General features: G+C 32.5%; 3 protein-coding genes across 3 annotated transcripts; all 3 read right to left on the reverse strand.

Moving 5' to 3' along the window:
• Positions 1 to 638: 638 nt before the first annotated feature.
• On the reverse strand, positions 639 to 4,460 carry LOC133702567 (subtilisin-like protease SBT5.3). Its single transcript, XM_062126878.1, has 10 exons — positions 4,333 to 4,460; positions 4,168 to 4,265; positions 3,521 to 3,685; positions 3,161 to 3,263; positions 2,532 to 3,063; positions 2,281 to 2,378; positions 1,921 to 2,163; positions 1,713 to 1,824; positions 1,362 to 1,575; positions 639 to 1,252 (listed from the first exon to the last, which is right to left on the reverse strand). The coding sequence occupies exons 1-10, from the start codon at positions 4,458 to 4,460 to the stop codon at positions 732 to 734; spliced, it is 2,214 nt and encodes a 737-aa protein (XP_061982862.1). The 3' UTR covers positions 639 to 731.
• A 12,380-nt stretch (positions 4,461 to 16,840) lies between these two features.
• LOC133703665 (subtilisin-like protease SBT5.3) lies at positions 16,841 to 20,178 on the reverse strand. Its single transcript, XM_062128275.1, has 10 exons — positions 20,051 to 20,178; positions 19,886 to 19,983; positions 19,613 to 19,777; positions 19,253 to 19,355; positions 18,624 to 19,155; positions 18,382 to 18,479; positions 18,056 to 18,298; positions 17,848 to 17,959; positions 17,507 to 17,720; positions 16,841 to 17,397 (listed from the first exon to the last, which is right to left on the reverse strand). Exons 1-10 carry the CDS (start codon positions 20,176 to 20,178, stop codon positions 16,841 to 16,843), a joined length of 2,250 nt encoding a protein of 749 aa, XP_061984259.1.
• A 3,589-nt stretch (positions 20,179 to 23,767) lies between these two features.
• Positions 23,768 to 24,411, reverse strand: LOC133703304 (subtilisin-like protease SBT5.3; the record flags this gene model as incomplete). The annotated part of the gene is made up of 1 exon (XM_062127770.1): positions 23,768 to 24,411. A coding segment is annotated over one exon (588 nt), but the record flags the coding sequence as incomplete, so codon positions are not given.
• Positions 24,412 to 25,069: the final 658 nt, after the last annotated feature.

The raw sequence follows: 25,069 nt of genomic DNA on the forward strand, positions 1-25,069 counted from the left end.
ATTATTGTTGTTTTTTAAAATATTTTTTATTTAAAAAATATATTAATGATATATTTATATATTTTTTAAAAATAATTTTTAAAATCAGCACATCAAAATAATTTAAAAATATAAAAAATATATCAATTTTTTTAAAAATTTTTAAGAATATTTTTGAAACGCATTCCCAAATACACCTAACTACCATAATTCTCCGTCTATCTCAGGTTGGCATGAAAAATTGAGCTTGAGGTTTATGAGCTCTAAGCTCAATTTTAAACCCATTTTATCTATAATTTTTAATCTTTTAAAATGTAGTATCAAACGCACTTTAATCTTGATCTTTACTTATCATTAATAATTTTATTTTTGTATTTATTAGTATAAATAATTTTTAATTTATTTAATTAAACACATATATAAGTTTTTTGATTTATAATTATGATTTTTTATGTACAAAAAAAAGTTTGAAAAAACTTATATATTTATTTTTTTTTTGTTAAAAAAATTATTCAATCTAAGCGAATCACAGGTTAGATAGCTAGTGAACTACTATATCGTGTTCGGTTAAAATCCATTTAATTGTTTTGTAAACTACTCTTGTAATGTTTAGATTAAAACATGAGTGGTACAAATATAAATTTAATACTTTTAAAAAATGAAAATGAATTATTTGAAGGCTTGTTTATTTCATTGATAAAACATTATTTTTTTAACATAATTCAATCTTAGACCAGGTAGAACAAATTCAATTAATTCAAAGTTGGGTTAACTGCCTTCCTGACCACGATAGGACTCCTAACATGGTGCACACCATCTGACCATATGAGCCCTCCAAACACGTAAGAACTGGCAAACCAATTGTCCTTAGCCTTCAGCATGACCTTGAAAGTTTTCTCTTCATTTAGCTTGCTGAATTTCAAACTCTCTGGTTCTACCTTAACTAATCCTGGAGTTCCCACATTCTTTAAGGTTCTAGTCAACGTGACATTTCCTGAGAGATTAGGGACAGTAATTGAAGGATAGTTGAAATTCAACAAACTGATATTCTTTGGTGGGCAAGCATATGGCTCTTCGATGAATATTGACATCTGGGTTGCATTATAGCCGATGGAGCACAGAAAATTCAAGTAATCGGTGGTGGTTAAGTCATAGACCAACCCTGGATCCATCGCCCGGTTTGGCCGCAGATGTCCTGAACCATAGTTGAAGGGGGTTGCCTCCGCAGCAGAAGCTTTGACTATTGGCTGTCTAGCATTGCTACATGTTCTAGCTGGAACATCATAAACATCAAAAGTTTTGTTAGTATGTTGAATTTGAAGTTAAATAAAATCATAATATAGAAACTATAGTGGAGAGCCAAAAAATAGAAGCTGAACTACCGGTGGTCATGATTGCTGACTTAATTGCGGCTGGACTCCAATCAGGGTGCATGGTTTTGAGAAGACCAGCAATGCCAGAAACATGGGGGCATGCCATTGAAGTCCCAGATATAATACTGAAGGAAAGAGGGCGCTGGTCTATAAGCCGAGATAAACGACTTGGTGCTTTTGTATAGGCAGCTAAAATACTGACTCCAGGTGCAGTGATGTCTGGCTGGAATTTTTAACAAAATTTTGATGTTATGAACACAACAGAGGAATTTATTGTCTCAAAATCCAACAATAACTCGTCTTTGTTTTTCTTAAATCAAAATAACCAATCATAGAATAGAAAAGAATTCTGCAGCGTACCTTGAGGATCTCTGGTGTAATTTCATTTGGTCCAGTTGATGAAAAGGAAGCCATGACTGGTGCAACCACTTTTCCAATTTCAGTAGAGCCACTTATATAAGCTACCGGTGACCTGAAAAGATAAAAACATATTGGTTATATAGAATACTGACTTGCTACAAGATTTGAAAGATCGAAACCAATCAATTAGTACAGAGAACTTAATTACTTTGTGCTGTAGATGTAAGATAAAACGGAAAGACCATCAATTGCTGAGACAACTGAAGTAGGAACAAAGAAACCTTGAGGCATGCTTGAACTCTCTGCAGATTGATCAGCGAGGATCATCCCAACACCACCAGCCTGAGCAACCACCAAGCTCTTCTCGACATCAGGTATCATACCACCAAGACAATACACAATCTTTCCTCTTACCTTTGTTGGGTCGAGGGATTCAGGATAACATAATTGTCTGCCAATCACAAATGCATAAGGATATATATATATATATATATATATATATATATATATATATATATATATATGCTCAATTGAATAACCAATAAGTCAACATGAATCGGTAGCTTACGCAAGTTGAGCAGAGGCGTTTGCAACTTTAGCATCCACAGAATAAACTATAGGGTAATACTTCCTTGCTGACAGGTTATTGGTGTTAAAGCTCGTGCCCTGTTTATAAAAAAAATTCCAAGAATCAAGATATAATGATACAGTTGAACAGTTGAACTATGTCGGTTGTTGTAGAGTGTAAATGGGACAGCTTTCTTGTTGCTCATATGTTAAACAAAAGAGTTAATTGACTGGATCATCCACTATACTAACCTTGAATTCCTTGTTATTTCCAAGGACAACATTCGATGGAAACTCCCGATCAATTGTGCTCGCCGCAACGGTGAGAATCCACGGAGCTACATTTGAAGTTGTTCCGAAGCCAAGGAATTGTCCGGAGTTCCCAGCCGAGCAAACTACAAGAATCCCGTTCTTAACAGCCTGAAAAGATCCAATTGCAATACCACTTCTGAAGTAAGGGATCTCAAGTGCCCTTCCAAGTGAAAGGGACAAAATGTCAACCCCATCTTGAATAGCAGCGTCGAAGGCAGCCAATATATCAGCATCATAGCATCTCGTCCAGCACACCTTGTATGAAGCAACTCGTGCATTAGGTGATCCTCCTTTTGCAGTCCCGTAGGCTGATCCTAGATAATTGGCACCTGAAACAAAGCGACCACCAGCTGTAGATAGAGTGTGGGTACCATGACCATCAGTATCTCTTGCGGTGTTATTGGATGAATCAAGTGGACGGCCTAGAGCTGCCTCATAACCCTTGTTGAAGTACCTTGCTCCGATCAACTTCCTGTAAGTAATGGCATTGATTTCTTTTTTTAGAACTTGTATCAAGAAGCATTTTTCACTGTTCTTAGTAATGTTAGAGAGCAGGCGAAGAAAGAAACCTATTGCATTTAACCCCATCATTTGTTTCACAATATCCTTTCCACCTTGCTGGAATTGGTCCCATTCCTTCATCGTCGAAGCTCTCTGATTCCGGCCAGACGCCTATCAATCAACCACGAATTGATCAAGAGAGAAAATTAAAATGTGTCATCATCTACGATAGATTATATATATAATACATTAAGGGCAGCCGCAACGAGGATTTAAATATTAACGTTCTAGAGCTAATAAAATACATTAAGGGCAGTCTTTATGGACCATTCAAAGCTGAAGCTCGCTTGTCCAAAGATGAAACAAAGCAGTAGTAATTATGAAACTAATAAAATACTCTTTTCCAAGTCAAACACAAGTAAGATTACCAGTGTCAAGATTTCCAATAATTACGTCTTCACCAAATCTTGCCTTTAACCAGATTGAATCAGCAGGGATTTGTCCCTTTCTCTCTAGTCCAAGAAACTCCCATGACCGAGTTGTATGCAACTGATTTACTTCATTTGGAAAAACTGATACAACTTCCGGACGGTCTACAACGATAAGAAAGAACAGTAAACAATCAAAGATCCGAGTATATATTAGACTGTGAAATTTGTTGAATATTAAACTCAATCTAGAAGGTCAAGGAAGGCAACCACCGGCCAGCCAGCCACCAGCTATGACAGACCAGCCGCCAGCCACCAGCCGCAGCCGCCAGCCACCTTCACACCACCGTCCACAGCCGCCTTCACACTTAGAAAGGTTGAATTTTCTTGTTTTGAATTTGTGTATAAATAGCAAGCTGAGCTTATGCTATTATGTGTGGGAGAGTAGAGAGAATAGAGAGAAACACTAGAGAGAAAGAGAGGGTGTGTATTTGTAAGCTTTTTGTGTTTGTTAAGCTTGTATTCTTGTAATAAAACTTTGTGTTTTATCCTCTCTGAGTGTTTCAAAGCCACCACCAGTGGTTCCTCCCACCAACAAAATGAAGCAGAAGGAATGACAATATCATCAGCTTGCCATGTTTTCGTACTCGATAATTGATCCACTTCATCATCTTCGAGGGTTGCAGCAAAGCCATTGATATGACTTGTGTACGAATAAAATATTGCTTCTTTAGCTTTCTCCTTGCTGTTTAATTCACAATTTATCAGTACAGCAATGGAGATGGAATATTTATGAAACTGGTTGTCTTTACCTTTTCAAACAAGAACCCAATAGATCATAGTAGGACTCGGTCATTCCATCATTCCCCAAGGTTGAAGGTTTAGAAGTGTGTGAATTTCTCCCGAGATACACCACATAAGACTGAACCATGGAAATCATATATTTATTATCATTGGAAAAATAACAGAAAACATGCATTGTAGTTGAGAGTAAGTTTTAACACTACGGTGCTTAATTCCTTGCTCTCTAGCGCCCTATTGTACATGTCAAAACCTTGGCATATACTCAGAACTTGGGCTTAAGTTATTTTGATCATGGCAAGCAAAAGCATTGCATGAGTATAAAAGTAAGCAACTGAGAAAGGAAAGGACATGATGATCAAAGGTCAAGAATGATACATGCCTTTTTCACCGCTAATATTGGACTGATCTGCAGAAAGGACAAAAGGGAGAAATGAAGCAACAGAGAAGAAATAATCTTCATATTTCCTATACTTTTTTTTCACTATACAAATGAAAGGCTGCTAATTCTACCCTTTATATAGGATCGTTATCTGAAAATTATCTGCGAAAATGTCTTTGTAATTAATTAAATGAAGCGTGTATGAGGTTTTCATATGTTATTACTGGTCAATAAATGATAATTAAGTTCTGCTGCTTAGTGACGTTGTCAGATTAATGGTATATTATTGCAAGCAATGCAATAGAAAATCTCAGGATTTGAGCAAGTCCAATCACATGACAGTGTATGTGATTAGAGAATGTCGGCGTTGCCGACTAGCGAAATGTATTAAGACGTACTTTATTATTTTTAGGACAAGTTGCCTTTCAGACATTTATTAGGTTAAGATCAACAGGGAAATTTTCAAACTTTTGAAGTGGGTTATCCTGTCCTTTCCAGAATTAAAGATTCATGACTCGGATAATTAATTCTACACATCTCTTTCCCGGAAGAGATCAAGGTTAATGCAACAAGTAAAGGACCTGTCATCTTGGCCAGTGCCCTACTTGGTTTTTTTTTTCCTTAAATCTTCTCGGGAAGGGGATGAAGGAAACAGATCAAGACAGAGTCTAACATTTAGAAAAGAAGTTTAATATGAAAATTCAACAGGGTTTAAAGATGAAATTAGTTCCATCATGCAAGACAAGAGCTTATTATTAATGTCCAATTAGAAAGATTGTGAAATATGAAGAAAATCTTAATTAAGTTCAAGTTTTCAAGTCAATATAAAACTATTTTTATGTATCAACCAACAATTTAATTTTTCTATAAATACGCGCGTGCGCATATATATATATATATATATATATATATATATATATATATATATATATATATATATATATATTCTCGATGTGATGTTAAATGTCTTGATAACGGAATAGAACAAAAGATATTATTCAATCTGTGAAAGTTTAAACATAATTTTTTGAGTTGGTAATTATACTTCTTTGCTTCAAAAGAAATATCATGACTTTTGTTTCTCTAGAATCACGTAGATAATAATAGTTGAAGCATGGAGTTTAACTGACATATCTTTTAAACTCTTCTAGAAATTCATCGAGACCGTATAGGGAATGTTTCACATGTCAATTAATATAATTAATATAGGGAATGTTTCACATGTTAATTAATATAAAACACTGTTATAAAATTATCAAATACAAAATACTCAAGAAGAAAAACCGTCATTAAATTAGGTGATATTTACTAACGGAACATAACGTAATTTTTTCTGTCAGTGAATATCAAGAGAGTTATCGATAAGAATTAAGAAATGAAAAAAAGAGAGCAGGTATTCCCTCATTATTTTCTCAGAAAATATTATTATGTGTCAATAATTAAAAAAAATAATTAAATATAATTGTCGTTAATATTCGTTAGTGAATTCATTGGTAATATTTAAGCTATAATTAACCTACCAAATCTCCTATCCCTCTCTTTCATTTCTTCTTCTTCTTCTTCTTCTATGCAGAAAAAAACACTATTCCTTCTTATTTTGTCACAGATCAATCTCTTATCATTACAAATCTAGCTATCACAATTCTTAGTTTGTCAATATCTATGTTCTGGTTTAATTTTTTGAGTATTTTTCATATCAAGTAAGCAAATCTAAATTTCTTTTTCCTCTCATCCATTCTGTTCTCGATCCCTTTTAATAGTGTGAGCTTTTGAATTTTTTTTTCATCATAAAATATTATTTAATGCGTGCACGTGTATATGATTATGTTTATACCGTAATGTCTAGGAACTAAGGAGAATGTTACAAAAACATTAAAAATCAAATTGAAAATAGAAAAAAAAAACAAGAAGAAGATATACGCAAAAATAAAAGCTTTTGAACATGATTAGTTGGAGAGTAGCTTTTGCTCAAAGAGAGCAGTTTCTTGAATACTAGCCATAAATAAAAAACTTGGAGTGCTCAAAGATAATTCATAATTGAGCGCCCTACCTTACCACTTTACTAGGAAGGGTAAAGTAACAAATTCCATATTATCTTAAACGAGTTTTAAAATCCAAGATGTTTAGAAATAAAATTGATATATTGAATAATTGATTAATCTTTTAATTCAAGCAATCTGATTTGTTTTTTCTAATCAATGATATGGAAAGCTCAGGTGGTTGGTAGTTGTAGGTGATGTCAGGTAAACCAAAGTAACCGATAACTGTGGTAGTAGCAGATGATGTCTGGTAAGCCAAGGTGACCAATAGCTGTAATAGTAATAGATGGTGTCTGGTAGCTGATACCTGTAAAGATCTCATTTGATAGACATGAAAATTCTCCGATGGTAAAGTCAATAACTTTGTAGAGAGAGAAAGTGCGATTATATTTTAGAGAGATAGACTCTGAAAATATATGTGTTGAAAATATTAAGAATGAAAAGATTGTGAACCTTGTTCTTGAAGGATTCATAGGGTATTTATAACTCACGAGTCTTTGTCCTTTTGTGAAGAGGATTATGTTAAATGTAATTTTATTTTTGTGATATTTTGAGCTGTATTCTGCTCAAAACAATATGTATTGGATCAATATAAAAAGCTAGATACTCATGTGGGGTCCTAAAAAAACTCTTAAGAGAGAGTTGGGTTCGAGCAAGATGTCTAAGCCCATTAGAGCTAAGAAATTAGTTCAGGTATGATGCTTAGGGTGAACCTATAGAGTCATGCTCCTTCCCTAGAAAGAGCCCATGAAGAGGCTGCGTGCATTAATTAAAGGGGGTGTTTTAGAATGTTTTTTTAGATCCGTTAATTTTGGTTTGTCAATTAGGAAAAGTCACAAATACCATACTACCTTGTAAACTGAAAATTCATTACCTTAATAGGTTGATTAAAGATGAATAGGCAGGTTCTGACGAAACCACAAACCATGGCGCGACAAAATAAAAAGTATCATGGTGCATTGTTCTTCTTTACCCTCGATCAAATTGCCTAAGCACTCTTGACAGATTGCTATGAAAGATGTCTCTTCTTGTCTTGATGGGTCGTGCTTTGAAGGATGGCCAAGGATCACTCACTTTATAACTTATTCTACATCTTGCACTCTCTCTAATTACATCATGCAACATGTCTGACTCCCTCAGAGTATCTGTGATAAAGTGGATAAAACCTTGGATAATGATCGGCAAAAAGCTTAAAAAAAGAGCGCACACACATAAATGATAGTATAATGTTCCTATTACACTCTTTTGATACGATTAGGTGTGAGTGTTTACACTAATTTCTGAAAGGTGTAGGGTTATAAAATTAAGAAAATATAGTTTAGAACTACAAAAGGATAGAATGAGACAGCTAAATAGCAATAAATTAGCTTTTACACTTGTGTCATGTTGAAGGGTACTTTTCAAAAGATAATTTTTATTTAATTATTCAATGATTACAATAAATATTTGTAAAGGTCTGGAATATTTAAATTGTGAAAGATAAAATGTATTTTTTTAAATTGAGGCCTCCATTTCTTATTTATGTATTTTTTTTGTTCCGAAGAAAAAAATATTTTTTTATTAACAATGTAGTTTTTTAAATATAAATCCAATATAATTAAAATGAGTGTTTGTAAGAATCTAAGATATTTAAATTATGAAGTGAAAAAAAATTATTTCTTGAAGTGGTTATTTTTCTAATGAAAACATATTGTTTTTATTAATAAAATGCTTTTTAAGCAAAAATTCATCATGCTTAAAAAACAAATATCATCATAATTTTTATGTGACTATATACAAAATAAAAGAAAATCATTAAAACAATATAAAAATTAACAATCACAATATTGTTTAATTCTCATTGAATATTAATGTGCGAACTCTTTTTTGCATATCAGGCTCATATATAATTGTTAAAAAAGTGATTGCAAATATAAATATAAGAGATCTAATTTAATTTTAAAAGTACTAGATTATTAGTTTTCGTTATTTTGTGGGTCAAATTGTTTTTTATTTTAATGCAAAAAAGAATGTCCAAGCATTTTTTTCTATAAAAAAATAATTTAATCATGAATTCAAAATATAATGTACATTGAATGAGTTGTTTTTTTAAAATATTCATAGGACGACATATTGGACTTAACAGGTAAAACCCAATTATTTGGACTAAAAAATAGAAAGGGAAAGGGAAATTGTGTGTGCTCCTAACGGCCGATGTGTTGTCCATTCAATGTAAAAAAAATAAAAATTGTAGCAACAACATGCTATTAGTTGCAACAATTCTCCATCCACCTCTACTTGTCAAAAAATTGAGCTTGAGGTTTTTTAGATCTAAGCTCAATTTTAAGCCCATTTTAACTATAATTCTCTATTTGAATATGCTTTTTTATTGGGATGGTTAAAGGGATCATTATTGTTGAACTCTCATCTTCAAGATAAATCTATTGACATTAAAATTGATTTTTTAATGGTCGAGATATAGTTGACTAAATATTTTATGGTAACTTTTTCTTTTATTTTTTTAGAATCTGGTGACCGAAAAAATATGAAAATAAAGTTTGAAGACAAACATAAAACTATAAAACTCTAGGTACCAAGTCATAAGAAAACAAAAACTTGAGAGACAAAAGGTAACGTTTCAATGTCACTATTGCGCTACAGTGACAAAAATAATGCATTCTATCATGTTATAGCTTAAAGTACTAGAAACGTGGCCCGCGCTATGCTGCGGGGTCAATTTTTTTTACATAAAAAATATAAAAAAAAATTAAGATCTAAGAGTGTTAGATCTTTCTGCAAAGCTATACCTAAGAACATTGAGTTTGTCTACTACGCCTGACCTAGAAGTTATATTTATAATATTAATAATAATATTAAACTTGTATGACCCAAATTTAAGTGAATTTGGTTACAACATCAAACTCGGAGCCTTGGATATGAGTTTGGTTATAAGGTTGTGTTATAAAAGTGTGATAATTAAAAAGAAAAAAAATTAATATTACAGAATGAAATTTTTAAAAAATTAATTGAAAAGGAAAAAAACAATAAAGCAAAGCATTATTATGATAAATAGAGCTTTGCAAGGAGGGGTACAGTAAAATCCTCTCATGAGATCACAATAATCTAATGAACAACAAACAAAACAAATCATAAAGTTTAATTTTTAATCAAATCGATATTAAAAGATGAAATTCAAAGAAAAAAACTACTTAAGAAAAAGAAAAAAAATATGAATCAACTGGTTTAACCCATCAAACTTGGAATTCGTGTCATGAAATTGAAAGAAAAAAGGTTGATGCCTTTTAGTTATAGTTAATTACAATATTTAAAGATGAAATTAGAAGAAAAAAACTAATGAAGAAAAAGAAAAAAAATTTGAATCAACTGGGTTGATCCACTAAATTAGGTTACAAAGAAAAAAAAGCCTACATGTATAAAAAAAACTAATGAAGAAATACAAAAAAAATCTGAATTAACTGGGTTAACCCTTCAAAACAGGTTAACCAGTCAAACCTGTGATTCGTGTCATGAAAGTTTGATAACTGAATAGGAAAAAAAAATTACGGGTTAACCCATAATTAGCCGGGTTAACCTGTCAAACCCGGGATCCGTGTCATAAAAGTTTGATAACTAAATAGGAAAAAAAATATTAACATTAACAAACTAAATTAAACGAAAAAATTAATTAAAAAGAAAAACCAGAAAAAAAAATCTGGGTTAACCCGTCAAACTCGGAATTTGTGCCATGAAAGTTTGATAACTAAATATAAAAAATTCAACATTAACAAACTAAAAAAAAATCATTAAAAAGAAACAAAGAAAAAAACAAAAAAAAAAATTGCCCAACCTTTCCACTGTGGGTTAATTATAATATTAAAAGATGGAATTAGAAGAAAAAAACTAACGAAGAAAAAGAAAAAAAATCTGAATCAACTGGGTTAACCCACCAAATCAGGTTAACCCATCAAACCTAAGATTCGTGTTATGAGAGTGTGATAACTAAATAAAAAAATATCAATATTAATGAACTAAATTAAACAAAAAAAAGATTAATTAAAAAGAAAAAAAATGAAGGAAAAAAACCTACAGGAAGAAAAAAACTAATGAAGAAAAAGAAAAAAAATCTGAATTAACTGGGTTAACCCGTCAAACCTGAGATCCATGTTATAAAAGTTTGATAACTAAATAGAAAAAAATTTAATATTAACAAATTAAAATTTTAAAAAAATAATTAAAAAGAAAAAAAAAGCAAAAAAGCAAAAAAAAAACTAAAAAAAAATTATTTTAAAAGAAAAAACAAAGAAAAAAAAGCCTAAATGAAGAAAAAGAAAAAAAAATCTGAATTAACTGGGTTAACCCTTCAAATCAGGTTAACCCGTCAAACCTGAGATTCGTGTCATGAAAGTTTGATAACTGAATAGGAAAAAAAACATTTACGGGTTAAACCAAAATTAGCTAAGTTAACCCGTCAAACCAGGAATCCGTGTCTTGAAAGTTCGATAACTAAATAGAAAAAAATTTAACACTAACAAATTAAATTAAACAAAAAAATTAATTAAAAAGAAAAAACCAGAAAAAAAATTCAGGTTAATCCGTCAAACCTGGAATCCGTTCCATGAAAGTTTAATAACTAAATAAAAAAAATTTAACATTAAAAAAAATTTAACAAAAACAATATTCATTAAAAAAACAAAAAAAAGAAAAACAAAAAAAAGCTTTACAAAAATAAAGAAAAAAGGAAAAAAAAACAGCTTTAAAAAAAAAAACTCAGCCTTTTTACTGTGGACTGCACTGTACAGCCCACAGTAAAAGATTGAGCAGTTTTAGTATATGTTATAATTAACCCATCAAATTTAGAATTCGTGTCATGAAAGTTTAATAACTAAATAGAAAAAAATTTAATATTAAAAAAAATTAAACAAAAAAAATATTTATTAAAAAAACAAAGAAAAGAAAAAAAACAGCTTTAAAAAACAAAGAAAAAAGAAAAAAATATCTTTTTAAAAAAAGCAAAAAACAAAAAAAAAATCTTAATCTTTTTTACTGTAAATTATACTGTGCAGTCCACAAAACACTGATATTTTGATATATGTTACAATAGTATAAGTTTCTATAACGACCCATAACATCGTTTCTGGGGCAAAAGTCATTTTATTTCTTCGAAGCGAAAGAGATGAAATTTGATGTGAATGTTTTACACAAAATCCTTCCATTGTTTGTCAACACCATGCTGTGCTTTTAACGAATCATTTTCCACAAACGTTTAGCCCTTCTATGAGGTCAAATGATTGAGCAAAACATGCTTTCAATTTTAGAATTGGGACATCTAAAATTCAAGCATGTAGGTGGTACTAGCAAGGAGGCAAAAATATTGTTCTTTTAGGAAAACTCAGTTGGCATATGGGGAAAATTCTTATTATAGAATAAATACTTATCTCATGATGAGCGATCTCCATCATCTCCCTCCTCAGTTCGCCTCTTCTACTTGGAAAATTACTTGTAAAGCTTGTACAAAATTAAAAGAGGATTTTGCATGGTAATTTGGGAGTGGTTCCTAGGAGGCGTTAGTGAAGTTGGTTCTTCCTAGCCATCTTTTGAGGCTTGCCTCAAGGTCTCTCATATCATCTCTTCGTTATGGAACTTGGCTATAGGACTTTCAGATCATGCTGCTAAAGCTTCTGATCTGCAGGTGAAAGTCATGGCTGTTAAACAGGGTCTAGATTTAGCCTAGAAAATACAGTTGGTTTACGGAGGAGGGCGACTGAAGCACACTTTAAAGAAAGGTAATATTTGTGTCGATATATTTGGCCACGCCAGGATCTTTTTCAAATAAACTCTTGTGTTCTTTGGACTTCTGTCGCTTATGGGATACGAAGTTTTCTTTCTGCTAAAGTTGTAGGAGTAAAGTCTGTTTGGTATCTGTTATGGTTATTGTGCTATGCTGATTTTGTTGTTCTATGAAATTAAACATATTAAATCTGGTTCTTAACAAATATTAAAATGCATGGGTAAAAACACACAGTAACCTACGCCACTGTTCACATACATAATTCACGATGGATTGCCATAATGATTTTTTTTCATTGATTAAGCTCTTTTGTGGCCAAATTGATGGTCAATTAGCTTTGATTTGTTTAATAAGGGCAAGATTGATGGATGAAGGACCACAGTGAAAAAGATAGGTAAAACAGGTGTCAACTTCAAAGTTTGCAAAAAAGTTCAATTTGATCCTTATACTTTCCAAATTTGTTTTTGGTCCCTTTGGTTTTCAAAACATCAATTTCGATCCAAACTTTATCTCTCTTGTTTTTTGGTTCTTGATTTGAGAGAGGAGAGGAAAAGTCATCAGATTTCAATGATAAAGAAAGAAAGTCTCGGTTGACTTCAATTTATACCATAAAAAATGTCAATTTTGATATCAAGGAGTTTTATTTGATGAGAGTAGTCTCACCTAAGTGTTATTTGTCCTTTCCATCTTCTAAAATGGTAGATCTAAAATCAAAAAGTCTTTTTTTCTTTAATTAGAGTCGATTTCAGGTTTTTAGACTGTTTGTCGGTGATAAGTGCAAAATATACTTATGTTTTTATTTCTTTTACACTATGCTTTTTAATGTATTTTGAACTTATTTGAGTTGATTGGAAGTTATTTTTATGAGTTTGGCATGCAGAAGAGACTTTGTGAATTAATTGCTTAAGATAAGAAATTCTGCATTTTATATTTTGGACCTAGCTTCTTATGATAGGTTTTTCATCACGTTAGAGTTCTCGAATGAGAACGTCAGGTTAATCTAAGTTGAATCACACATATCAAGCTTTCTAGGAAGGTATCATTGGCAAAAATATGATCTCATTTGGATCTCTAATCGGACCTGCAAACTTGGGTCAGAATCCTACTCGCAGCAGGATTCTCTACTTTCACACTAGATATTCAAATGGGAATATCTTGAGCTTAAGATATCAAAATCAGGAGATCCAAAAGCCCAAATTCATCTACACATCCATTACTACAACTTGTATGAGGGATTCCAATTCAGATAAAATTGTTTTCAATACCAAACTTCGGACGCAATCTGGAGGACGAGATGGGTTTCCTACTCTGATAAGGAAACCAACAGTGTCGAACACCCTACTACGGCTGAGAGTCTGACATAAAAATGGTGGGCTTTAGGACCCAAGAAAGATGCATATCAAGCCTCTAACACACCATGAATGAATTAATATTGCTAGGATAGTTGGATATTGCAAGAAACCAAGTCAAAAACAAAGTCTAAGTTGCAGCAGAGTTAGAATTACAACATAATTGTTACAGCAGTAGAATCAGTTTTCAACGCATATTCTGAGAGATTTATCCAACCTTAAAGACCAGATAAAGAAGGAAAGAATTTATCATCATGAAGACTCCTAATTAGTCTAAGAATCCTAAAGGTTTCGGCAGCAAAGGGGGAGGATAAAGAGAGCAGAACACAGCTGAAACAGGGGTCGAAAAACATTCATTTCTTCTCTACTTTTGTCAATTTTCCAGCAACTATGAACTAAACTCCTAAATTCGATTCAAAAGGGACACACACCATCTCCATTAGCACATTGTGAGAAGTAACATTATTATTATAATTATTTCATATTCAAGTATTTATTTTTTCTTATTTAGAATTATGCTATTGATTGTTATTCAAGCTTATTGAATTGTTTTGAGATAATATGTATGCTTTTTAGTTCCTTTCAATCCGTAATTGTTGCCAGGGACTAGATTAAGAAGCAAGAGAATTAATTTGATTGCGGCAACTCTCATCTTGATTTATTAGGGAAGAATAAACTAAGTTAAAATTGTCATGCTTTTGAACGTTTGCTTAGAATAAATGCATAGATTTTATTCATAAGACTACTGCCGAGTGAACAAAAATTGTTTTCAATATTAGATTCGCTTGATGGTAAGAAATTGATTAGAGAGCTTTTCCTAATTAATGTACTCATAATCTCATCGATTTTCCTCATCTTTAAGGGATATCAAATTTATTTGCATGACATGAAGGAATATTTATTTTACTTTGATGATCAATAGATTTATAGGAATGGATGTGTGGACCCTTGAACTGATTTAACGACATCAGTTTATTATTTTCAGAATTATTATTTCTTGAATTTTTCATCCAAATCCCCCATTTTTTCTCATTCAGTATACTGTAAGAAGATTAAACGAAATTTTTCTTGGTTTAACCTAGTTTCCACGATCATACTATAAATTTATTTTGTTTGTGATAGTTAAGTCAGAATTATATTTTGGTGGTTTCGACGATCGACCAGTTGGGTTATTCAAGACCATGAAAATGTTTGTTAAAGCGAGGAGTATGTTTTCTAAGTATTTTTGGTCAAAAAAGGTTGAAAATTAATTTTTGTTTTTGCAAAAAAAACCATGGCTCAAATTTTTGGTTATCCTCCAATCTCCGAAAAATAGGCTCGATGTTTTTTTTTTTAAGAAAAACAACAAGAGAAAATGATAGGTCACCATTAGGGGTATTCATTTTCGGTTCGGTTCGGTTTTTATCAAAAAAGGTAACCAAACCGAATTTAAAAAAAAAAACTAAAACTGAACCAAAATCGGTTCAAACTGACCGGTTTCGGTTCGGTTCGGTTTTTTAGAGAAAAAACCGGTACAAACCGGTTTGGCTCGGTTTTTTTAGGTTTGGCTTGGTTTTTTTGGTTTGGCTCGGTTTTGCTCGGTTTTTTATCCGGTTTTTTTCGGTTCGGTTCGGTTCGGTTTTTTCGGTTCCAGGATTAAAAAACCAAAACCAAACCGAACCAGTCGGGTTTTTTAAAATTTTAATCGGTTTTTTTCATGGTTCGGTTTTTTCAATTATTTTTTTTTCAATTTTCTCGGTTTTTCAGTTTTTTTGAATACCCCTAGTCACCATCATTTTTAAAAGGAACAAAAGTCAACCCAGGCACAAGGCCTGGATTGAAAGGCCTATACACCTGGGTTTTTTATGCCCATACACACTGGGCCACTTAGGCTAAGCCCACGTGCTTGGGCTTTTTTTGTTCATATTTGTTTGGCCCTTTTATTCCTTCTTCTAATTCTATCCTTCAATTTTGCCTATACGCCTGGGTTTTTTAAGCCATTGCACACTGGGCCACTTAGGCTAAGCCCATGTGCTTGGGCTTTTTTTATTCATATTTGTTTGATCCTTTTATTTCTTTCTTCTTCTAAATTCATCCTTTAATTTTGACTTTTTATTTAATTTTTTATTGTCTTTTTATTAATTTTAACAAATTTTTATGAGGTTTTTTTTAATAGAATATGATTTAATTTTTACTTCATTTACAAAAAAGATTTGAGCATTTTATTTTCATATTAGGAGGCATGCTTTCTATGTGGCCTTACTTTTTTTAAGAAAAAAAATTATCTAATCGCTTTTGTTTACATGTCTTTTTTTTATTATCATTTTATTAAATAAAACATTGGTTCCAAAAAATAAAGTTATTAAAATAACTACATCTACATTCACATTCATCTCTCAACTTTTTAATTTAGTCTTTGATTAATCATCATTTAGTTTTTACTTGGTTTTCACACATAATGATAATATTTTTTTTCTAATATGTGCAACATGTAACCTTGCATGTTTTTTTGTTTGATAATATTCAATCGCTTTTGTGTTTGTATTTATTTATATTATTTTTTTATTAAATAAAAAATAAATTCTAATAAATAAAATTATTAAACACAACTGAGTACATGACCAAAATTGTGAGATTAAATATCTTGATCTACATCTATATCTTGATTTTTCCAATCTAGTCCTTAGTTATCGTTAATTATTTTTGTATTTAATGACAAAAATAATTCTCGATTTATTTAATTGAATGCATACATAAATTTCTGGATTTATAATTATGATTTTTTTATGTAAAAAAAAGTTAATTTGAAAAATTCTGTATATATTTTTTTTGGTTAAAACAATTATCCAATCCAGCGAAATTGTAAGTAATGTTTAAATTAAAACATGAATAGTACAAATATAAATTTAATACTTTCAAAAAAATGAAAATGAATTACTTGAAAGCTTGTTTATTTCGTTGACAAAACATAATTCAATCTTAGACTATCTAGAACAAATTCATTTAATTGAAAGTTGGGTCAACTGCCTTCCTGACCACAATAGGACTCCTAACATGGTGCACACCATCTGACCATGTGAGCCCTCCAAACACGTAAGACCTGCCAAACCAATTGTCCTTAGCCTTCAGTATGACCTTGAAAGTTTTCTCTTCATTTAGCTTGCTGAATTTCAAACTCTCTGGCTCTACCTTAACTAATATTCCATCAGGCTTCTTGACACGAACTGTGTATAATCCTGGAGTTCCCACGTTCTTTAAGGTTCTAGTCAGCGTGACATTTCCTGAGAGATTAGGGACAGTAATTGAAGGATAGTTGAAATTCAACAAACTGATATTCTTCGGTGGGCAAGCATATGGCTCTTCGATGAATATTGACATCTGGGTTGCATTATAGCCGATGGAGCACAGAAAATTCAAGTAATCCGTGGTGGTTAAGTCATAGACCAACCCAGGATCCATCGCGCGGTTTGGCCGCAGATGTCCTGAACCATAGTTGAAGGGGGTTGCCTCCGCAGCAGAAGCGTCGGCTATTGGCTGTCTAGCATTGCTACCTGTTCTAGCTGGAACATCATAGACATCAAAAGTTTTGTTAGTATGTTGAATTTGAAATTAAATAAAATCATAATATAGAAACTATAGTGGAGAGCCGAAAAATAGAAGCTGAACTACCGGTGGTCATGATTGCTGACTTAATTGCGGCAGGACTCCAATCAGGGTGCATGGTTTTGAGAAGACCAGCAATGCCAGAAACATGGGGGCATGACATTGAAGTCCCAGATATAATGTTGAAGGAAAGAGGGCGCCGGTCTATAAGCCGAGATAAACGCCTTGGTGCTTTTGTATAGGCAGCTAAAATATAGACTCCAGGTGCAGTGATGTCTGGCTGGAATTTTTAACAAAATTTTGATGTTATGAACACAAAAGAGGCATTTATTGTCTCAAAGTCCAACAATTTAAACATTTAAATCAAAATAACCAATCATGGAATAGAGAAGAATCCTGTAGCATACCTTGAGGATCTCTGGTGTAATTTCATTTGGTCCAGTTGATGAAAAGGAAGCCATGACTGGTGCAACCACTTTTCCAATTTCAGTAGAGCCACTTATATAAGCTACCGGTGACCTGAAAAGATAAAAACATATTGGTTATATAGAATATTGCCTTGCTACAAGATTTGAAAAATCGAAACCAATCAATTAGTACAGAGAGCTTAATTACTTTGTGCTGTAGATGTAAGATAAAACGGAAAGACCATCAATTGCTGAGACAACTGAAGTAGGAACAAAGAAACCTCCAGGCATGCTTGAACTGTCTGCAGATTGATGAGCGAGGATCATCCCAACACCACCAGCCTGAGCAACCACCAAGCTCTTCTCGACATCAGGTATCATACCACCAAGACAATACACAATCTTTCCTCTTACCTTTGTTGGGTCAAGGGATTCAGGATAACATATTTGTCTGCCAATCACAAATGCATAAGGATATATATACATATATGCTCAATTGAATAACCAATAAGTCAACATGAATCGGTTGCTTACGCAAGTTGAGCAGAGGCATTTGCAGCTTTAGCATCCACGGAATAAACTATAGGATAATACTTCCTAGCTGACAGGTTATTGGTGTTAAAGCTCGTGCCCTGTTTATAAACGAATTCAAAGAATCAAGATATAATGATACAGTTGAACTATGTCGGTTGTTGTAGAGTGTAAATGGGACAGCTTTCTTGTTGTTCATATGCTAAACATAAGAGTTAATTGACTGGATCATCAACGATACTAACCTTGAATTCCTTGTTATTTCCAAGGACAACATTAGATGGAAACTCCCGATCAATTGTGCTAGCCGCAACGGTGAGAACCCACGGAGCTACATTTGAAGCTGTTCCCATGCCAAGGCCTTGTCCGGAGTTCCCAGCCGAGCAAACTACAAGAATTCCGTTCATAACAGCCTGAAAAGATCCAATTGCAAAACCACTTCTGAAGTAAGGGATCTCAAGTGACCTTCCAGCTGAAATGGACAAAATGTCAACCCCATCTTCAATAGCAGCGTCGAAGGCAGCCAATATATCAGCATCATAGCAACTCGGCCAGCACACCTTGTACGAAGCAACTCGTGCATGAGGTGATCCTCCTTTAGCTGTCCCGTAGGCTGATCCTAAGAAATTGGCACCTGAAACAAAGCGACCACCAGCTGTCGATAGAGTGTGGGTACCATGACCATTAGTATCTCTTGCGGTGTTATTGGATGAATCAAGTGGACGGCCTAGAGCTGCTTCATAACCCTTGTTGAAGTACCTTGCTCCGATCAACTTCCTGTAAGTTATGACATTGATTTCTTTTTTTAGAACTTGTTTCAAGAAGCATTTTTCACTGTTCTTAGTAATGTTAGAGAGAAGGTGAAGAAAGAAACCTATTGCATTTAACCCCATCATTTGTTTCACAATATCCTTTCCACCTTGTTGGAATTGGTCCCATTCCTTCATCGTCAAAGCTCTCTGATTCCGGCCAGACGCCTATCAATCAACCACGAATTAATCAAGAGAGAAAATTAAAATGTGTCATCATCTACGATAGATTATATATATAATACATTAAGGGCAGCCGCAACGAGGATTTAAATATTAACGTTCTAGAGCTAATAAAATACATTAAGGGCAGTCTTTATGGACAATTCAAAGCTGAAGCTCGCTTGTCCAAAGATGAAACAAAGCAGTAGTAATTATGAAACTAATAAAATACTCTTTTCCAAGTCAAACACAAGTAAGATTACCAGTGTCAAGATTTCCAATAATTACGTCTTCACCAAATCTTGCCTTTAACCAGATTGAATCAGCAGGGATTTGTCCATTTCTCTCTAGTCCAAGAAACTCCCATGACCGAGTTGTATGCAACTCATTTACTTCATTTGGAAAAACTGATACAACTTCCGGACGGTCTGCAACGACAGGAAAGAACAGTCAACAATCAAAGATCCGAGTATATATTAGACTGTGAAATGAAGCAGAAGGAATGACAATATCATCAGCTTGCCATGTTTTCGTACTCGATAATTGATCCACTTCATCATCTTCGAGGGTTGCAGCAAAGCCATTGATATGACTTGTGTACGAATAAAATATTGCTTCTTTAGCTTTCTCCTTGCTGTTTAATTCACAATTTATCAGTACACCAATGGAGATGGGATATTTATGAAACTGGTTGTCATTACCTTTTCAAACAAGAACCCAATAGATCATAGTAGGACTCGGTCATTCCATCATTCCCCAAGGTTGAAGGTTTCGAAGTGTGTGAATTTCCCCCGAGATACACCACATAAGACTGAACCATGGAAATCATATATATATTATCATTGGAAGAATAACAGAAAACATGCATAGTAGTTGAAAGTAAGTTTTAACACTACGGTGCTTAATTCTATGCTCTCTAGCGCCCTCTTGTACATGTCGACACCTTGGCATATACTAAGAACTTGGGCTTAATTTGTTTTGATCATGGCAAGCAAAAGCATTGCATGAGTATAAAAGTAAGCAACTGAGAAAGCAAATTACATGATAATCAAAGGTCAAGAATGATACATGCCTTTTTCACTGCTAATATTGGACTGATCGGCAGAAAGGACAAAAGGGAGAACAGAAGCAACAGAGACGAAATAATCTTCATATTTCCTATACTTTCGTTTTGCTATACAAATGAAAGGCAGCTAATTCTACCCTTTATATAGGATCGTTATCTGAAAATTATCTGCGAAAATGTCTTCGTGATTAATGAAATCAAGCGCGTATGAAGTTTTCAGATGTTATTTCTGGTCAATAAATGATAAGTTCTGCTGCTTATTGAAGTAGTCAGATTAATAGTAAATTATTGCAAGCCATGCAGTAGAAAATCTCAGGATTGAGCAAGTCCAAGTATCATATAACCATATAAGTCAGTAGAAAATGTCTGCGTTGCCGACTAGCGAAATGTATGAAGACATACTTGATTATTCTTAGGAGAAGTTACCTTTCAAACATGTATCAGGAAAAGATCAACCGGGAAATTTCGAAACTTATGAAGTGGGTTATCCTGTCCTTTCTAGAATCAAAGATTCACGACTCGGATAATGAAGACAATCACGCCTTTGAAGCATGCGTAATTTGGCTAGCTTCATGTTGGTTTTATTTTTTTTTATTTTTTTTTATTATATATATATTTGATTATTTTATTGGTTGCTTACAATTCAAAGAAAGAATAAAGAAAACTAGACGTACCGTCTTGGCCAGCGCCCTAAAATATCATTTAAGTTGATGTTCGTTTTGGCTAAGTAGATGTTCGTTTTAACCTAGATTTCTAACCACATCAAACCGAGTCAATTAATCCGTATCCCAGATCGGCCAAGTTCAAAATCATCCTACTAAGCAGGTTTTATAACAGTGGCATGATTTACTGTTTAGAAAAGGTGGCTTTTTTCTCTTATAATTTCACGTATTTTCCCTCTTTCAACTGAACGGCACAGTATGATAAATTTAGATCAAAATCCCAGACTAATCTCATAACACTTTAATATCTTGATTTAATAATATTAAAATTAATTACTAAATTTTTATGGTGCCAAAGACATACTTGGTTTTTTTTTTTTCTTAAATCTTCTCGGGAAGGGGATGAAGGAAACAGATCAAGACAGAGTCAAACATTTGGAAAAGAAGTTTAATATGAAAATTCAACAGGGTTTAAAGATGAAATTAGTTCCATCATGCAAGATAAGAGCTTATTATTAATGACCAATTAGAAAGATTGTGAAATGTAAAGAAAATCTTAATTAAGTTCAAGTTTTCAAGTCAATATAAAACTATTTTTAAGTATCAATCAACAATTTATTTTTTCTATTAAAAGTCTTAATAACGAAATAAAACAAAAAATAGTATTCAAACTGTGCAAGTTTAAACATAATTTTTTGAGTTGGTAATTATACTTCTTTGCTTCAAAAAATATATCACGACTTTTGTTTCTCTAGAATCACGTAGATAATCAAAGTCTGTTCAGTATATGTTATGATTAATGTGTTGTAATGATTTTGTTGTACTATGAAATTAAATATATTAAATTAGGTGCCTAAAAAATATTAAATTGCGTGGGTAAAAACACATTGTAGCCTACGCCACTGTACCATAATTCACGATGGATTGCCATTGTGATTCTTTTTCATTGATTAAGCTCTTTTGTAGCCAAATTGATGGTCAATTCACTTTGATTTGTTTAACAAGGGCAAGATTGATGGATGAAGGACTGCGATGAAAAATATAGGTAAAATAAGTGTCAACTTCAAAGTTTGCAAAAAAATTCAATTTGATCCTTATCTTTCCCATTTATTTTTTTGGTCCCTTTGATTTTCAAAACATCAATTTCGATTCAAACTTTATCTTTCTTGTTTTTTGATTTACTTTATCTTTCTTGTTTTTTGGTTTTTGATTTGAGAGAGAAAATGAAAAGCTATCAAATTCCAATGATAAAAAAAGAAAGTCTTGGTTGACTTGATCAATTTAAACAATGAAAGATATCAATTTTAATATTAATGAGTTTCATTTGATAAGAGAAGTCTCACCTAAGTGTTCTTCGTCCTTTCTATCTCCTAAAATGATAGATCTAAAATCAAAAAGTCTTTTTTTTTTTAATTTCAAGTTGATTTTTGATTTTTAGATTGTATGTTTATTTGAAGCCATGCATATATTTGTTAAAGTGAGATGTATGTTTTTCTAAGTGTTTTTTTGGGCAAAAAAGATTGAAAATTAATTCTTGTTTTTGCAAAAACCCATGGCTTGAATTTCTAGTGATCCTCCAATCTCCTAAAAATAGGCTTGACACTTGCTTGTTTAATTGTTTTAGAAAAACAACAAAGGCAAATGATAGGCTAACCATCATTTTTAAAAGAAACAAAAGTAAACCTAAACACCAGGCCGGGACTGAAAGGCCTATACGCTTAGGTTTTTTAAGTCTATGCACGCTAGGTCACCTAGGTAAGTTCACGTGCTTAGGTTTTTTTTTGTTTATTTTTGTTAAATCCTTTTATATTTTTTTTTTTCTAATTCCATCTTTTAATTTTGAGTTTTTATTCAATTCTTTTTTCTTTTTTTTTTTTTAACAAATTTTAATGAGGTTTTTTTATATATAGAATATGATTTAATTTTTACTTTATTTACAAATAAGATTTGAACTTTTTTTTTCATATTAGGAGACATGCTTTCTATGTGGCCTTACTTTTTAAAAAAAAATTATTTAATCGCTTTTGTTTACATGTCTTTTTTTTATTATCATTTATTAAATAAAACCATAGTTTCAAAAAAATAAAGTTATTAAAATAATTACATCTACATTCACATTTATCTCTCAACTTTTCAATTTAATCTTTTGTTAATTATCATTTAGTTTTTACTTGGTTTTCATGTATAATGATAATACTGTTTTTTCCTAATATGTGCAACATGTAACCTTGCATATTTTTTTCTTTGATTTTATTCAATCACTTTTGTGTGTGTATTTATTTTTATTATTGTTTGATTAAATAAAAAATATATTATAATAAATAAAATTATTAAACACAACCGGGTACATGATTTGTGAGATTAAATATCTTGATCTACATCTATTTCTCAATTTTTCCAGTTTAGTCTTGAGTTATTGTTAATTGTTTTTGTATTTATTGGCACAAATAATTCTCGATTTATTTAATTGAATGCATACAAAAATTTCTTGATTTATAATTATGATTTTTTTATGTAAAATAAAGTTTGAAAATCCTGTTATATTATTTTTTTGTTAAAAAAATTATCCAATCGAGCGAAATTTTAATCTACTCTTGTAATGTTTAAATTAAAGCATGAATAGTACAAATATAAATTTTATACTTTCAAAAAAATGAAAATGAATTACTTGAAAGCTTGTTTATTTCGTTGACAAAAATAATTTTTTTAACATAATTCAATCTTAGACTAGCTAGAACAAATTCATTTAATTCGAAGTTGGGTTCACTGCCTTCCTGACCACAAAAGGACTCCTAACATGGTGCACACCATCTGACCATGTGAGCCCTCCAAACACGTAAGAACTGCTAAACCAATTGTCCTTAGCCTTCAGTATGACCTTGAAAGTTCTCTCTTCATTTAGCTTGCTGAATTTCAAACTCGCTGGCTCTACCTTAACTAATATTCCATCAGGCTTCTTGACACGAACTGTGTATAATCCTGGAGTTCCCGCGTTCTTTAAGGTTCTAGTCAGCGTGACATTTCCTGAGAGATTAGGGACAGTAATTGAAGGATAGTTGAAGTTCAACAAACTGATATTCTTTGGTGGGCAAGCATATGGCTCTTCGATGAATATTGACATCTGGGTTGCATTATAGCCGATGGAGCACAGAAAATTCAAGTAATCCGTGGTGGTTAAGTCAGAGACCAACCCAGGATCCATCGCGCGGTTTGGCCGCAGATGTCCTGAACCATAGTTGAAGGGGGTTGCCTCCGCAGCAGAAGCGTCGGCTATTGGCTGTCTAGCAGTGCTACTTGTTCTGGCTGGAACATCATAAACATCAAAAGTTTTGTTAGTTTGAATTTGAAGTTAAATAAAATCATAATAGAGAAACTATAGTTTTTGGATGGTTTACGATAACTCTCTTTTATTTTTTTAGAATCTGATGACCGGAAAACAATGAAAATAAAGCTTGAAGACAAACATAAAACTATAAATTAATTAAAACTCTAGGTAGCAAGTCATAAGAAAATAAGAACTTGAGAGATGAAAGGTAACATTTCAATGTCACTGTAGTGATACAGTGACAAAAATAGTGCGTTCTATCCTGTTATAGCTTAAAGTATAGTATAATTTTCTATAACGACCCGTAGCATCGTTTATGGGGCAGAAGTCATTTTATTTCTTGGAAGCGGAAGAGATGAAATTTGATGTGAATGTTTATAGTATACTGTTATAGCTTAAAGTATAGTATACTTATCTCATGATCGATGAGCGATCTCCATCGATCACCTCCCTCCTCAGTCCACCTCTTCTACTTGGAAAATTACTTGTAAAGCTTGTACATAATTAAAAGAGGATTTTGCATGGTAATTTGGAAGTGATTCATAGGAGGCGCCAGTGAAGATGGTTCCTCCTGGCCTATCGTTTAAGGCTTACCTCAAGGTCTCTTCGTTATGGGACTTTCAGATCATGCCGCTAAAGCTTCTAATCTGCAGGTGAAAGTCATGGC

This window comes from Populus nigra, chromosome 9 (assembly GCF_951802175.1).
Source record: "Populus nigra chromosome 9, ddPopNigr1.1, whole genome shotgun sequence".
Lineage (NCBI taxonomy): Eukaryota > Viridiplantae > Streptophyta > Magnoliopsida > Malpighiales > Salicaceae > Populus > Populus nigra.

Excerpts from the sequence above, each read along its gene's own strand:
- LOC133702567 (XM_062126878.1), bottom strand. The coding sequence starts at position 4,460 with ATGATTTCCATGGTTCAGTCTTATGTGGTGTATCTCGGGAGAAATTCA. Across the intron at positions 3,064-3,160 it reads GATGGGGTTAAATGCAATAG|GAAGTTGATCGGAGCAAGGT; the intron begins GTTTCTTTCTTC and ends CATTACTTACAG. Across the intron at positions 1,825-1,920 it reads TCTTACATCTACAGCACAAA|GTCACCGGTAGCTTATATAA; the intron begins GTAATTAAGTTC and ends TTATCTTTTCAG.
- LOC133703665 (XM_062128275.1), bottom strand. The coding sequence starts at position 20,178 with ATGATTTCCATGGTTCAGTCTTATGTGGTGTATCTCGGGGGAAATTCA. Across the intron at positions 18,480-18,623 it reads GAAATAACAAGGAATTCAAG|GGCACGAGCTTTAACACCAA; the intron begins GTTAGTATCGTT and ends GTTTATAAACAG. Across the intron at positions 17,960-18,055 it reads TCTTACATCTACAGCACAAA|GTCACCGGTAGCTTATATAA; the intron begins GTAATTAAGCTC and ends TTATCTTTTCAG.